The sequence below is a fragment of the Helianthus annuus genome, chromosome 15, assembly GCF_002127325.2.
Source record: "Helianthus annuus cultivar XRQ/B chromosome 15, HanXRQr2.0-SUNRISE, whole genome shotgun sequence".
NCBI lineage: Eukaryota > Viridiplantae > Streptophyta > Magnoliopsida > Asterales > Asteraceae > Helianthus > Helianthus annuus.
Genome location: NC_035447.2, coordinates 167,417,382 through 167,434,584, shown reverse-complemented (window position 1 = coordinate 167,434,584; position 17,203 = coordinate 167,417,382). Strand labels below are relative to the sequence as shown.

General features: G+C 36.1%; 1 protein-coding gene across 1 annotated transcript; it reads left to right on the top strand.

The window, feature by feature from the left end:
• Positions 1 to 15,155: 15,155 nt before the first annotated feature.
• LOC110914192 lies at positions 15,156 to 16,810 on the top strand. The gene is made up of 2 exons (XM_022159004.1): positions 15,156 to 15,663; positions 16,302 to 16,810. The coding sequence occupies exons 1-2, from the start codon at positions 15,156 to 15,158 to the stop codon at positions 16,808 to 16,810; spliced, it is 1,017 nt and encodes a 338-aa protein (XP_022014696.1).
• The last annotated feature ends 393 nt before the right edge of the window (positions 16,811 to 17,203 follow it).

The window sequence follows — 17,203 nt, the reverse complement described above, 5'->3', positions numbered from 1 at the left end:
TCGTCCATTCAATCGTAAAATTCCGTCCTTGCTAAGAGTTAACTGCTCCTCAGTTACTCCTAACTTTTCTTTAGGATAGTTAGCTTCCAACACAGCTTCTCTCTGTGCAGCTAACAACCTTTCAATCAAATTATTCTTGACTTCAATGCTCTTGGCATTGATTCGAATGGGTTTCACCATTTCCTTTCTACTTAAGGCATCAGCGACTACATTCGCCTTGCCGGGATGATATCTGATTTCACAATCATAATCATTTAAAGTTTCCATCCAACGGCGTTGCCTCATGTTTAACTCCTTCTGATTAAACAGATGTTGAAGGCTCTTATGATCAGAATAGATCACAAACTTGATACCATACAGATAATGCCTCCACAGTTTTAGTGCGAACACAACGGCACCCAGCTCCAAGTCATGGGTGGTGTAATTCTTCTCGTGTACCTTTAACTGTCTCGAAGCATAGGCAATAACCTTGCCTTTCTGCATGAGCACACATCCCATGCCAGTGTGTGACGCGTCGCAGTAAATTACGAACTCTTCGGTACCTTCAGGTAATGTGAGCACGGGAGCGTTGCTCAACTTTTGCTTCAGAATATCAAAGGACTCCTGCTGCTTAGGGCCCCAAACAAATTGTATCTTCTTCTTGGTCAGGGAAGTTAAGGGCGCAGCAAACCTTGAAAATTTTTCAATGAATCGCCTATAGTATCCTGCCAATCCCAGGAAACTACGAATCTCTTTAGGCGTCTTCGGCTCTTGCCAGTTCATAACTGCTTCAACCTTAGCGGGATCCACTTGGATGCCACGCTCGCTGACGACATGTCCAAGGAATTGGACTGCTCGTAGCCATGCCTAGCCAGATATCACCATGTATTATAGGCTTGCATAAGGATGGGGTTTAAGAACCATTATTTGTATTGCATTATTTCTTTAAAATCCAATATTTAGCAAACTTTGACACTTTTGATTATTAGTAATTACCGGATTAAGATATATTAGATGCTTATTATTTTGCTTAGGGTCTTGGGATTTATAATGACGAAGTCGCTCAGAGGTAGAAAATTAACATGTCGACATATTCGAAAATCCTACTGCAAATCTTAATTAAATCCGGGTTTATATTATTTTTGTCGTAAGTGATGGAGAGTGTGAAACCTAAGCCTTAAGTGTATTAAGTTGTGTGAGTTAATGCGTTTTATGAGATTATATCTTTTGAATATAGTAACTACGAGTGTTTGTGGCTTTTGTAGGTAAAATGCATAATTCGGTGATGTTAAGTACGTGGAAGCGAGAGGAATGATCGAGGATGATTATTGAGAGAGATCGTAATATTCGGGATGTGCTCAGCTTCGAAATATAACTCGGAGATCCAATAAATGTGATGCTACAAAGTTTAGGGGCCTTTGTTCACGGTCCCACTTAAGGTTCAAAAACCGTAATTTACGGTTTACATGTGCTGAATCAAAAAGTGAACAGAAGATTCAAACCGTAGCTTACGGTTGTCATGCGTAAGCTACGTTGGTTAGTGTGCCATACATCACGTGATTGAAGGAGTCTACATCACCAATATCAATCATCATCTTTAGCAAAAGAATGAATCATCACAATTGGAGGCACTAAGTCAAAATATCTAATCATCATAGAGTGCACGTGAATTAGGAGGAACAAAGAGGCAGCCAAAAATAAAAAAACAATAGTCAACAGCATCATCAGTTGGACGAGTTCGGTGGAGGATTGTTGTGGTTTTAATTAATCATCATAATTGTTTTTAGTCAATAACATATGCACGTGGACTTGGAGCAAAACAATACACATATACAAAGGCATAATGGGCCGGCATCTTCTAGATATAATGGGCCGAACCCTATGGAAGTTGGGGCAGCCGTAGAGAGGAGAGAAAGGATCGATTGGAAGGCAGGGACATATCGTCGACTTTTGGCTCCCATCATCACAGACAACAACTCGTCATCATTAATCATCACACATCATCGATCAAGCACAACACCGTATCAATCATGTCTTCATCACTATCTCAAGCCTTTGAAGATCGAACGAGTATCATGAGCGGCTAAATTCCTCGTGGACACTTCGGGTGAATGATTCTTGTGAGACACTTTTAATTCTAGTTTCTGTTTGTATTGAGATTTGGATTTGTAGTCGGGTGACAGCCGACTATTTGCGTGATTATATAATTTGTGTGACAGACAAATCCTGAGTGACGTCAGAGTTATAATTATGTGTTGAATCCAATTATGCTTTTGTTGGTTGAATGATTCCTATGTATGTTTGTGTTAATATTTCTCTGATCAATTAATATTAAGATTTTGAACTGCATAGTAATTGATAGATGTGACAGATTTACTATTTAATCAATAGCATCCAATAAAATCAGAACTAGGTTATTAGTAATTACAGATTCTGAATCCCGGAGTGATCACCTTTTCTTATCATTGTTTTAGCAAGTTCTCAAAGTAATTCAAATATTTACAAACAAATAATAATTAGCATTAACCATAGACTCCTCTGGATTCGATAACAGTGCGGGTTAAGAGAAGAAACTACGAATCACCTGTTTGTCGAATGTATGTGGGCTAGGTGCATCTGGTGGAACGTTTTAGCGTGGCTGCGAATCCCATTTCCTGCAGATTGTAACTCCATCGATGATCTGATGCGTTTTTTAGCTGAGTGCCCTGGTAGTAAGAATTGGAAACGATTTGTTAACACAATCGTTGCGGCAACAGTTTGGCGGCTCTGGTTCGCCCGTAACCAGAAGGTGTTCGAAGACAAATTCCTTCCGATCTCGAAGACAATGGAGCAAATTAAAGAAGACTCGTACACGTGTATCAAGAACCGATCTAAGTTAACGAGACTTGGCTGGGAAAAATGGATTGTGTTCGATATCGCTGATTTGATGTAATTGTTCTTTGTTTTGTTTTCTGTTTTGTTCCGTTGTTTTGTTCCCAGTTTCTTGCTGGCTCTTTATATTTATATATAAAGTGAGTTGCCGTTCAAAAAAAAAGTTATAGAATGAGGGGCTGTTTGGCAACTTCTGAATGGTTAAGTGCTGAATGAGTAAAAGATCTGAACCATTAAGTGTTGCACCAGTAAGAGGTCTGAACCATTAAGAGCCAGTATAATGTTTAACCATTCAAAGACAAATGTCTGACAAATTCATATTAGAGGTCTTAACCATTCAGACTTAGCATAATACTTAATCATTCAGAGGTAAATGTTTGAACCATTCAGACATTTGTTCGCGAAACAAACAGTCTGAATCATTAAGGGGCTGTTTGGTAGCCTCTTAATGGAACCATTAAAAGGTTACATCTGAATCGGTCAGAGTTAAGAGTGTTTGGTTCACCGAAACAAAACATCTGAATGGCTGAATGAGCCTCTGAATCGTTCAGTTTTAGAACATCGCTGAATGAAAAAGAAGACACCTCTACCCTTATTCGCGTCTCCCTTTCTCCACATACCTTTACCCTCACCGTTCACACCCCATCCACAGCACAACCTCGTCGTTCTCTCTGGCGATATTCAGACTAATATTCAGTCACGTCTGCCAGTTGTCAGGTATGTAGTCTTCTCCTATCTTGTGCTGTATTCATTTTTTATAACAGTTTTGCCCTAATTTCTTCGATCTGTGCAACACTTTTCCCCAATTTCTATGTGCTTTTGTGTTGTGCGTATCAATCTATGCAACACTTTTGCCCTAATTTCAATTTATTTACTGATGAATTGATGTGATAAAATAACCATAAAAGATATTTTTGATAGCTTTGTAGAAGATATTGTTCTTCAACAGGTAACCATCTGTTTTGGTTGGGTCTTCAACAGGTAATATGTGTTTTCTCCAGCTTATAGTTGCGTGGGAAGATGAGGTTTGATAAGAGAAAGCCAAAGCTAAGATCTTTGTTATTCCAAAGATGAAGGGTTTCTGGTATGTGGTGTTGTTTTTGTTGTTACACTGCCAAAAAAGATAACAGTTTCTTGGTGTTTGAAGCTTACATTCAAGGACTAAAATAAAAGGATTGGGGAAATGTTAATCACATTTTAGTGGATTGCCCTTCGTGCGGTTAAGGGGACGAAGATGTTGATCACATTTTAATGGATTGTTCTCGGGCTAGAGGCGTGTGGGGCATTATTTTTTATTTGGTCGATTGCCCATGTCTGCTATCGGGAACAAAGTTAACGACCTCATCCATCTCGCGAAGAATTGGTCTTCAAATCTGAAGATGAACAAGGTTTTACGGTTCTTTATGCGACAGTTTGGAGGTTATGGCTATCTCGGAATGGGAATATGTTTAATGGGAAGAACACCCTGATGAGGAAGTAAAGACGGAGTTTTCTTATGCTTATCCGATCGTTCAAAGGTGTCTGCTGAATGGAGCAAATGGTGCAGCTTATCTGTGGCTAATTGTAATCTGTTTTGGCTTTGAAGTTCATGTTTGTATGTTTTGGTTTTTTGCCTTTGTTTGTACTTGCTGGACACCTCCTCTTCAGCTTCTTGCTGAGTGGAGTGTGCTCTTTGGTTCTTGATTCTTGATCTGTGTTTCTTTATCCCCTAGAATATGTCACACTTTCATGTCGTTACAATTTGTTGCAATTTGTTGTATGTTAATGCATTACTTGATTAACAATTAAATATTATATCATGTATATACTTTAATAACAGCTCTAATAATTGAGAAGTAATAACTTTTAACCTAGATATTAATAAATTATTGTATATTTTTAACAAATATCTAGTAATAAACTTCAAAACAATTTTATTATATTGATGTAAATGTATAAACTTTAATAATAGTTACATTATTTTGTAATTTTCTTTTAAAATTATTCATATAATTCAACACAAAATCGTTTAGAAGGGTAAAATAGTCATTCTGCATAGCTATTCAGAGGTCCAACCAAACAGCACTTGGTGGCTCAGTACTTAGTGGTTCAGAGCCTCTTACCCAGTCAGACCTCTTACTGGTTCAGCACTTACTGGTTCAGAGGTTGCCAAACAGCCCCTAAGTGTTAAACCAGTAAGAGGTCTGAACCATTAAAAACCTCATTAAGAGGTAAACAAACAGCCCCTAAGAGTAGTATAAAATAAGGGTGGTTAAATAGTGTGAATATGTTAATGTTTGGAAAGGCTTATGATCTATTTAGTAATGGAAACGAAAATATGTACAATGTTAAAAGTTTTTCACCAATGAGCCAAATGTATATGTTTTAAGAAACTAAGTTTGGTAATATTTGAATGGTTAAGTGCTAAACTAGTAAGAGGTCTAAACCATTAAGTGCTGAACCAGTAGAGGTCTGAACCATTAAGAGCCTGTATAATGCTTAACCGTTCAGAGGCAAATGTCTAACCAATTCAGATTAGAGGTCTTAACCATTCAGAGGCAAATGTCTGAACCATTCAGACATCCGTTCACGAAACAAACAGTCTGAACCAGTAAGAGGTCTAAACCATTAAAAGCCTCATTAAGAGGTAAACAAACAACCCTAAAACAAAATCCTACATGCCTGTGAACTATTTATCCTGATACTATTTCTCTATTTTCTCTAAGATAAAATGGTATTGCAAGTGTGTTGTGTTCTCATTATGTGTAACTACGAGTGAATAGCTAATGAGGTATCTAAATACATGCAACAACTTACAAAGCTTCAAGACTAAAGCGAGAGAGCGGTAGTGCAATATTCCTTGCCGAGAATACTATCACCACTCCCACACGGCCATACCCCATTTAGATATCTCATCAGCTTATGATTATAGGGTTGTTTGGCAACTTTTGAATGGGTAAGTGCTGAACCAGTAAGAAGGCTAAACCATTAAGTCCTAAACCAGTAAGATGGATGTCTGACCTATTAAGAGCCAGTGTAATGCTTAACCATTCAGAGGTAAATGTCTGAACCATTCAGACATCTGCTTGTGAAACAAACAGTCTGAACCATTAAATAGTAAACCAATAAGAGGTCTAAACCATTAAAAAGCTCTAAACCATTAAGAGCTAAAACAAACAGCTCCTATTTGTAACTTCTTGAAGTTTGACAAGTTATCATTGAGGGTTGGCTTTCCACTAAAGATGATACGTTGTCACCTAAAACCTTCTCACCGATGAAGAGGCTTTGTTGAAAGGATGCTACGTGTCAGTGTCATATGGCACTTTCGTACTTCGGCAGCCAGCTTTGGGCCTGTGCGGGATGTGCCACCGCACAGGGCCCATAATATTGAGGGGCCCAAAATTGTTTAAAAATATACCTATAATTTATATATAAATCTTTTAACAAAAAAAACATCAACAAGTTGACTCTTTGGTGAAGTGGAAGGGTCACTTTTTTACCGCTTTAAACGTCCCGTGTTCGATTCCCTGTGGTGTTGTTTTCTTTTTTCTACTTTTATCGAGTTCTTCCAAGTTTTCTACTTTTTTTGAGTTCTTCCAAGTTTTGTTTGGGCCTCAAGTGGATGATTCAGCTAGCTTATTGTTTAATTGGTGGAAACTCATAAGGCCCCTATGCTCCCATAAATTTACTTTTTTAGTTTAGTTTAATTTTTGTAAGTTCTTTCTTTTTATTTTCCCTAATGTTATCATTTACATAATAAGTTCTTGGTGGAAACTCATAAGGCCCCCACAAATTTACTTTTTTAGTCTATAGTTTAATTTTTGTAAGTTCTTTCTTTTTTTTCCCTAATGTTATAATTTACATAATAAGTTCTTTCTTTTACAATATAAACCTTGTAGGACTCCGTTTTCTAGTTTCATTTATTTTACTTGTATGAATGGTTAGTGTTGCAAACTAATTTAAATATGTTTATACATATTACAGTTCTTTTTGCTAAAAGAATTGAAGTGTTGGTTATTTATTTTTGCTTGTTCATAAAACTAATGTTAGGTGTAATAATCTATTTCTAATATAAAACTCAGATATTTTTCTCAATCCATGCTAATTTGAGCTTTGTATTAACTCTATCAACATGAATAGTTGTGATAATTGATAAGTTTTTTTTAATAATCCTGAAATTAATTGTGCTCATTTTCATACATATGTTTAGATAACACTTGAACCCTATATGTTGATTGAAAGATGTGATGTGCATATTAAAATCTTAGTTGCTGATTGTGGACTTTGAGATATAAAAAATGTCGTCCGACTCTGAAACTTGTTCATCCGTCTAATACAAATGGAGACCTCACTATTTAACATAGATCATTTTGCTATAATAATTTTTTATTGTTTATTGTTATTATAACCATCGTCATAATACTAATACTGATTTTATATACAAATATTTATATTGAGGGCCCCGGTTATCCTACTCGCACGAGGCCTAAAAATTCTTAGGGATTTTTAGAGACGGCCCTGATTAAGTGTAAATAATAATAATAATAATAATAATAATAATAATAATAATAATAATAATAATAATAATAATAATAATAATAATAATAATAATAATAATAATCTATACTTTCTATAAAAGGAGAAATCTAAGTGACATAAGAAAAGTTGATGTGTCAGCAGTAGAGCATGCCCAACAAGGCTTTTCTTATGTCATTATTACATCAAAAGCCTAATATTAAAAGCCTTTACAATTCAAAGGTGACCCACATTTAGATTCCAAAGGTCTGCCCATTTAAAACCTCTGTAATAAAAAACCACTGTCCATTCAAGCAACTGTAATCAAAACCATTGTCCATTCAAAGGTCTGCCCATTCAAACGAATGTAATCAAACCACTGATGATTCAAAATTCAAACTTCAAAACATCTGACGATTCAATATTATGGCTCCAAATTCAAAATTCAAAATTATGGCTCCAGGTATATAACATATCATCTTCTTCAATCAATTACTCTCTCTAATCAATTTCTCTCTCAACTCTCTCTCTCTCTCTAAAACTCACTTTCTCTCTGTTCCCAGTTCCCTCAAAATTCTGGCTCCACACTTTCACCTCTCCCTCAAATCCAGTTCCCTCAACATCTGTTCTCAACATTTTATAATCAAACATCTGTTCCCAATTCAAAATTCTGGCTCCACATTCAAAATTCAAAATTCAAACCATATTTTCTAATTCTATAAATAAGACATAATTATCTGGCTCCACATTCAAATCTCTCTCGCTGATATCTGCGAGCGTGTCTCTCTCTCTCTCAAATGCATCTTTCTCGTGATTCAGCCGTTATTCTCCGATTACACTTCTATGTTCGAATGTTTGATGATTCTGTTTACATGTTATCGTTCTGGTATCATTGTTCCAACATCGTCGTTTCATTGAAGCTCCCCATCACACATCAACCTTTCAATATCGATGTTGCAGTATAATTGTTGCAACATCGTGAAAAGTTGCATGTGCTACATTCTTTGATGGGAGAGTTGCAAGTTCAACCGACAATATGTATCTTCTATCGTGAAAAGTCAGTTGTGCTACAACTGTTGAGAAGAGACCTTTGCATTTTAGGTTTGTTTCTTATTTTTGATTAACTGTTAAGATGCATGTTTATATTATTAAAATGAACTACTACAGAGAAAAATAGGAATTTAATGAAATATTTATAAAGTATTGCACGCTAGGGTTAACACTTGCTAAGATTTCGTAGACTCTAGACTTTCTCCATGTGATTTCATGCTCTCTTTTTAATTTCAGGTCAATTAGCATGTTGCAGATTTTCTGATCCTGTTCTAGAAGTTGTGTCAGAAACTCTTCTGCATTCTTCTGGAACTCTGATGGAGGAGAGTGGAGGACTTCATCGAGCAATGCTATGCTGTTCCAGGTTTTGTTGTAATTAGTATTGTTGATTATGTCGACTTTCCTGTTTAGTTCTTGGTCTGTTCTTTGTTCTTTGAGTGACCACATCGAGAATTGTGTTTTAAGATCGCTGGTGTCTGACCAGTGGTAGAAACTGAAGTTTGCCATGTAGATTTTTTGTTGGTTTTCTGATTTGGAACTATTTTTTACAGAAAGTGATTTGTAGGATGAGTTGTTGATGTTTTGAATCAAAAGTAATCATCGGTCTTTTGTAGAGTTTGAAAACGCATCTACATGGTAAATGAAGAGTTTAATTGTAATTTTGATAATCTGCTTTTGTTTTGAATTTCGATATTTTGTCCCTTGGGTTTCTTGGTATTTAATTTTACAGTTTTCTCATAAAAGTTGGGGTTTTGAAAAGGTTTTTGCATTAAAAGACTGTTGTTTTGAAATATTGTAACACCCCAAAATTTCATAAATGTTTATCTTAATGCTTAAATGCTTCAAATGAGTAGTTAAGTTGTAAATAAATAAAGGAAGTTTAAAAAGGGTTAGAAAATATGCAAGAATGACAACCTAAGCAACTTTGAGGGGTAGAACATGTAAAATATGTTATTAAGTATGAAAAAAAATTAAAAACCCAGTGTTTTGTGGGTGTGTGAGTCGCGAACCAGAGGGCAGGAAGGGGAAACCCTACTCCTTCAACTCTTCACAAAAAATTCAAGAATTGATGATGAAATCAGACACGAAATCGAATGCATGAACCAAGGATGATGATCCCTTAAGCAGTTCTAACATCAAGTAAGTTAAATTTTATGATTTGGAGGTCTTGAATAAAATGGATTATGATCAATTCGTAAATTGATATGAAATTAAGCAAGATTATGAATTAGAATCACCAAATAGAACTTGTGTTGTGTGTGATTTTGAGTAATTTCATGGTTTGAAGCAAAACCCACTTGTTCAAGTAGTATGATGTTATGTGATGATCTTGTAGTTGTGAAATTTGTTTAAATATTATGAACTAGTTAGTGTGTGATGCATAAATATAGGTTAGATTGAAGGATGGTATGAAATTAATGTAATTCTTAGTGGTGATGATGAAGGAAGATAAGAAATAGGAATGAAAGCATGATTTAGTTGTACATTGTGCATGAAACGGTGTACGCACACCAAGTGTTTGATGAAATGCCTAGTGTAGGATAGTGTGGGAAATTTCATGCTAACTAATGAATGAATATGTGTTGAGTATGGTAATGATATAATTAATGATAGTTGAATATAAGAGACGCGTAGTAGAAGGAATTCATGAGAAGGTGTTGTTGATGATATCATTTGGGTGGAAATGTGCATTAGGAGCTTGTACCATATGCTTGAACGATGAGGATGCACATCATGTATTGGATCAATTTCTTATTGGTAATGTAGGATTTGATGTACACTAAATACAAAACATGTGAACTTGCTAGTAATGATGTTATGACTTCGTTTAAATAGGCTCACCTTGTATGTGGTGGTCAAATGTGGGATAATGAAAGCATTAACATGTGAAAGTATGTGTATGTGAATGCGTATGTGTATGTAGTTAGGTGATCGTGTGGATGTAAGCATATTTCATCATGATTGTTATATATATATATATATATAGTGATGCTTGTAATGCCTAATAATACGGATATATGAGGTTATGTCATAAGTTATATGTTAAACCGCTGACTTCTGAAAGTCAACTACGCGTCTACGCATAAGAAGCATGATTTGATTTGTTGTCTTAAAGGTAGGATCATAGGAAGTCGCATGGTACATGTTATGTTAATACGCGTTATTTGCGATGACATGATGAATTACATTAGTTTGAAAGGATATGAAATTGATTATATGTCTTATGCTTGTTAGTTGTGACTAAAGGAAGTCAAATGTGAAATATGCGGTTGATATGATCATTAACATGTACAATGATGTATGCTAACGAAAATGTGATTTGGTGACATGAAAGTATAGGAATCATGTCAAGACGGACTCAAGCATGAAAGGCTAACGGGTCAAGAGGAGACAAGGAATCGGATACGAACCCGGATGCACGAGGTAAGTGATTCCGTAATCACTTCTTAGTTTGTTCAAGTAATGTAGCGTTTTAATTAATTAAACATGATGTATAATGTTAAATATGGATTTAGTTGAATGAAATCGGTGAATTTTTCTAAGTAGACCAAACGGGTCAAAATGAGGTCTTATGATTATATCGAAATGTTGTATAAGAAATGGCTACGGTAGTATAACCGGTTAATGAGTAGAATTGCACATAAGTACGCAATCCGGGAATCGGACATGTGGTTTAATAGTCAAAAGACTCAGATGTGAGTTTGGTTTAATAGATATACATTTGCGCAAGTGGAGGTTTTAGTAACAAAGTTTGATTCGTAGATTTAAATGGAATGAATGAGTTTAATGAATACCGGGTATCGGGTGCGTAAACCCCAAGTATGAAACTCTGGATAAAATAAAAGTATTATGGTTATAATGTTCATGTATGTTTTGGGTTAAAACAAATGAGTGGTTTGATGAAAACATAAACGGGTCGAATAATTTGAAAATGATTATTAAGCCGAAAGCGCGTAAGTTAAGAATTTCCTTAAACCGAACGTGGGATTTCAAGTCCATATGATAGAGGATTAAATTAAGATCACGTAGGAAAAAGAATCGGGTAAAACGGACAAGAAATGAGAAAGTTATGACCAAAACTGTAAAAATTCGTCATGCTGAAAGTTGCAGGTCTGAACCAGGCGCAAGGTTGCGCCCCCCTGGCACAAGGTTGCGCCCCTGACTGATGTCTTCTGTATTGCGCCAGAACTGGCACAAGGTTGCGCCAGATTGGTTTCTTCTTGCGCCAATTGCTGGTTCTTTCATATTTTTCGCATTCTTCAACTCTAAACTTGTGTGAAGGCTATCTAAATACGTTATATGCATTATATAACTATATGTAAGTATGTAAGCATGTACGTGTAGATGTGTTTATGTTTGCATGTATGTTTTCGGGTGTATGTAAATAGATGTATGACTATACATATATGAAAGTATGTACATATGTATTAAACGGGATTGAATGTACACAAAGGAATAAAGCTTGTATGTATGTATGTATGTAAGTATGTATGCATGTATGTATGTAGGTATGAAATGTGTATGAACATACGTGTGTAGGTACTTATCCATGAAGTAGGATTTGTTGTGCATGAAAGAAAGGATCTTGTATATATGCTTATATATATGGCTCTAACATGTTTGAATGGTCATGTTACTAATGGCGTGCCATGGTGAAATAAGTGTAACGCAGGAATAGCAAAGAAGTCTCACCGCGGGTCGTATGATCAGATGGAAAGCCGGAATGTAAAGAGTTAACGGAACGAAAAATAAACGTGAATGAATTTTACATGTTTATGATGCGTACTGATGTTTATGAATTTTATGTGGTGAGCGCAGGTAGTACGAGATACGAAGGATCTTCAAGGGATAGAGATCAAGGACCGAGTCACTAGTGAGATTGTACGGGAACGTTGATGTATATAATGTAGTAAACATAAGCTATGTTTTTACCTAATAAATAAGTCGATTGATGGATCTATGTGAAGGATGTATGTTAAAGTTAAATTTTAAATAAGTTAAGGTATTTATAATGAAAGAAATTTTATGGCTTAAACTTCCGCTGCGATTTTTTTGTCAATTACGAGTTAGGGTCTTACAAATATACATTAATATATTTATATATATTAAATCTACACGTTTTCATAATTATAAAGTTCAGTATATTAACTCATAGTCACTTCACCTGTTTTTCATCACGTTTTCCTACGAAGATATCATACTTTCAGGAAAGTCGAGTAATATAGTTTATTCAAATGGCCTCACTCACAAATGCAAAATCGGATGATTTCAAGCAGCGTTTTGTCAGGAAAATCGAGGAACATGTGTATGAAGACAGGGCTACTCTTCAAGAGTTGAAGAGATGTTTTGATGGATTGCAAGTTGACCTGTTCACTAGAGAGCAGGTTTCTAGAGATCTTATGCGCATGCCTTCAACTTCCGTTCGTGAGCTTTGTGTTGTCAGTAATATAGAGTGCGATGATAAAGACGTTGAGTTCATGGCGATGCTGAAGGACATACATCGAGAGGTTCAGCAATCGATGGAGTTGAAACTAAAGTTTCTTAATTCTTGCTGTTATTGTTAGATTTGAACTTTAATGTTGTTCAGTATGTGATGTAATTATTGAACTTTAATGTTGGCATGATGATGATGTGTTTCATGTTGTCAAAACCAGGGAATTGTCAGATAATATATTGCTTTGCCCGATTAGATTATGTGTTAAATTATAGTTCTTTAAGTCATTGTTTTGTTTTCTTGAATTTTATGTAATTTTCTAAAGAAATACAATAACAAACAGTGGTTTGAACATCTGTTTGACTTTTGGTCAATAGTTAATGGAAACCCATGTTAGGTTCAACCGTGTTTTGAAGAGGAAAACAGTGTGAGAAGACAGTGGATCTGATTAAGTTAAACATCTGTTCAGACTTAAACAGATGTTTGGCCTTTAATAGATGTTTGGCCTTTTATATCAGAGGTTTGGACTTAAATAGATGTTTGAGCTTAAACAGATATTTGGTCATAAACAGACGTTTCACCTTAAACAGATGTTTTGCCTTCTATATCAGATATTTGGACTTAAACAGATGTTTTACCTTAAACAGATGTTTGGCCATAAACAGATGTGTGGCATTAAACCAAACATTTGTTTAAGGTCAACATCTGTTTGACTATTGGTCAACATCTGATTGACTTTTGGTCGACATCTGTTTGAATTTTGGTCAACATCTCATATAGTGTTCAACAAAACTTTGAATAACTCAACATTTGTTTAATTTGTTGTTTCATTTTCTTGAATTCTATGTAATTTTGTAAAGTAGTACAAAAACAAACATTTTTACAAAATCCCAAATCACCCTATTATTAAAGTAATTTTGTAAAGTAGTTTGCTCTCAACATAATGGAATTGCTGTTGAATAAAGCTATTGATCATTAATTTATATCAATTTTGTAAGTCTACAGTAATTATTTTTTCTCTCTGTCAATATATGTTATGCATGATTTTCTAAGAAACGACCCGTGTTTGCACACGGGTCTTACCGCTAGTGGTAGTGGTGGTGGTGGTGGTGGTGGTGGTGGTGGTGGTGGCGGCGGCGGCGGCGGCGGCGGCGGCGGTGGCGGCCGTGGCGGCCGTGGCGGCCGTAGCGGCTGTAGCAGCAGTAGTAGCAGTAATAGCAGTAGTAGCAGTAGTAGTAGTAGTGTGAAACTTGTATGAGTGATTTTGTTAGCAAAATCACAATTCACCTTGTACATTGCTATAGTGTTACCTTTGAATGAGTTGATTCTTTTTCTTCAATTGTAATATGTAACTAGTATTGCGATGATTTTATTATATGTTGAATCAATCGATTTTGGAAACTTGTTATCGTTATATTTATGCTTATTGTTCTTAATAAAACAATGACGCCTAACTTGATTAATTAACTATCGTGTTGCAACTAATCTTAGGCCATGTTTGGCCTTGCTTTTCAAAACAACTTTTGACTTTTTAGAGTTTTCCTCTCACAAAGTAGTTTCATCTAAACACTTTTTAACTTTTCGAACTTAGGCCATGTTTGGCTTAGCTTTTCAAAACAACTTTTGACATTTTAGAGTTTTCCTCTAACAAAGTAGTTTCATCTAAACACTTTTTAACTTTTCGAAAATTCAATAAGCTAATAAGTCACTAAAATAAAATAAGCACTCCCAAACACCCTCTTATTAATTTATTTACGGTATTAGTTTAGTTGAATTTATATTCAATGAAGAAAAGCGTAATTGATCCAACACATGTACTCTCCAAAAAGAAGTTTATGAATGATGATAGGAGTAGGAGGGGAGGAAGTACGTGTTGTAAGAGTCCCCTCAATTCATCATTTTTCTTTTTCATACATACAAGACATCTAAACATAAGAATGTGTGTAGTGGGTTGGCACTCATCACCATGTGATATAGTGGCGTTAAAATCATCGGGGAGTGAGACCACGTACTCGTTCAAATGTGGGCGTTTTTATGCCCATCCACGCCCAAACAACGCCCGAGCTCGGCCCCCGTGGGCCTTTTTTTGCGAAAAAAAGCTTGGGGCGTCCTATATTCCACGCCAGATGGGGGAGCATTTGACCAATTAGAACGTAAGCAATGGTAATATTAACGGCTAGTTCATTTATTAATTTTTTTTAATTCAACCATTTTTTATATAAATACTCTCATTCTTCATCCATTTTATACAAACCACAACCAAAAAACTTTCACCCACAACTTCAAACATCAAAATTTTATACAACCTTCACCCATTTTATAAAAAATGGATTCCCCCACTCCGTCGCCGTCCATTGCAAATTATTACTACAAAAATTTCTTAGCGGATGAGGGTGACTCGACCGATGAGGAGGTCGAGCAAGAGGCGGTTACGAGTGCGTGCGAACTAGCGGCTCGTTATTTTAAACATTATAGCGAGCCTCAACGTAAGATTTTACCAAGAGAATATATTCAACGAGACCGACAAGCGGCAAACGACCGGTTGATTAAAGATTACTTCGCTAAAGCGTCTACTTACCCAAACCCTGAAGTTTTTAGGCGTCGTTTTCGGATGAGTAAACATTTATTTCTACGCATCGTTGAAGACTTGGAAAACACGTATGATTATTTTAAACAAAAGGCTGATGCGAAAAAGACACTTGGATTCACCGATATTCAAAAGTGTACTTTAGCTCTATGGGTCCTTGGGTACGGAAACACGACTGACATCAACGACGAATATTTAAAAACGGCCGAGAAAACAACGCGAGATACCTTGGAGCATTTTTGTAAAGGTACGTTACTATTTTTTTATTTATTATTTACATGCATTCATATTTTTTTAACTTAGGTTAAAGTTATATTTTTTTTAAAAGGTGTTATAGAGTTTTACGGTCCCCGTTATCTGAGAAGGCCCACTTGGTCCGACCTTCAAAAAATTTACGAGGCCCATGCTGAGCTCCATGGTTTACCGGGCATGATCGGCAGGGCCGGCCCGTTAGGCTTACCAATCTAGGCATGGGCCTAGGGCCACCAAAATCAAAGGCCTCCAATTTTTAGTAAAGTTTTATGTATTATATATGTATCAGGCTCAAATAAAAAGCAAAACTAAACCATGTTTTTTTAATAAAGTTACATAGATAAAAATTAAACCAAAGACATAACTGCAGTCTGTAGCAACCATCTACCACTCGACCTCATCCGAATTCCGTGAATCGGCGCCAAAAACCCCTAAAATTGAGCCGCAGTCATCGTTCCTACCTCCTATCGCAACCCGCTCTTTCGATTTTCTAGGTTATCGGCTATCACTAACGGTAATCACTCATGGCGCCGGGTCTGTCTTGATTGGAGGAGAATTTATGGGCTAATTACTAAACCTAGGTTAAATTTAGCAGCAATTTTTTTCTATTAATCTCTATATGTTTTGTATAAGGGCATCCACTTCGTAGTCCGCTTAGGGTCTACAAAAATGTTGGAACAACCCTGATGATCGGAAGCTTGGATTGTCGACATTGCCAGTGGTATAATTGTCCGACCGCATGGCGAGGTCAACACACACGAGGTGATCAGGACGGACCAACTGTTATTTTTCAAGCGGTTGCCTCACAGGACCTTTGGGTATGGTCGGCTTACTTTGGTGTTGCATGGTCATGCAATGATTTAAACGTTTTCGAGCAGTCTCCATTGGTAGAATACTACATATCTGGTCGAGCTGCCAAAGCATCTTTTTATGCAAACGGGAACTACTACCCGCATGGATACTATTTATGCGATGGAATTTATCCGAAGTATTCAATTGTCGTGAAGACGTTCAGGGACTCGTACAATGAAAAAAGAGCTCACTTTAAAAAGGTTCAAGAGTCTTCGCAGAAGGATATTGAGAGATGCTTTGGGGTTCTTCAACAACGGTGGCATTATTTGAGAAATCCTTGTCGTGCTTAGAGCAAAGAAAAAAATGAGAGATGCTATGTACGCTTGTATAATAATGCATAATATGATTTTGGAAAACGAAGGAAAAGCAATATGACAGAACTATGTACTGGAAGACGTTCAGGAGTATCCACAAGCAACAATGGAAGAAAGAGTGAAGAATGCACATGAATTACGGTCTGAAGCGGCACATAATGAGTTAGCGCTTGATTTGGTCGAACACACGTGGTCGGTTCGTTATATTCCAAACGAGGGTGAGCAAGAGTGAGATGAAGAAGAAGACGAAGATGATGATGGGAATGGCGAAATCGAAGACGAGAATTAAAAAAATATTACTAGTTTTAAAAATATTATGTGTATTTGTTTTATTATTTATGTAATTTTTATTTAATTAATAGAATATAA

Bases quoted from the DNA above. Each gene is read 5' to 3' on its own strand.
- LOC110914192 (XM_022159004.1), top strand. From the start codon at position 15,156: ATGGATTCCCCCACTCCGTCGCCGTCCATTGCAAATTATTACTACAAA. The intron at 15,664-16,301 runs GTACGTTACTAT...GTTTTGTATAAG, and splicing joins CTTGGAGCATTTTTGTAAAG to GGCATCCACTTCGTAGTCCG.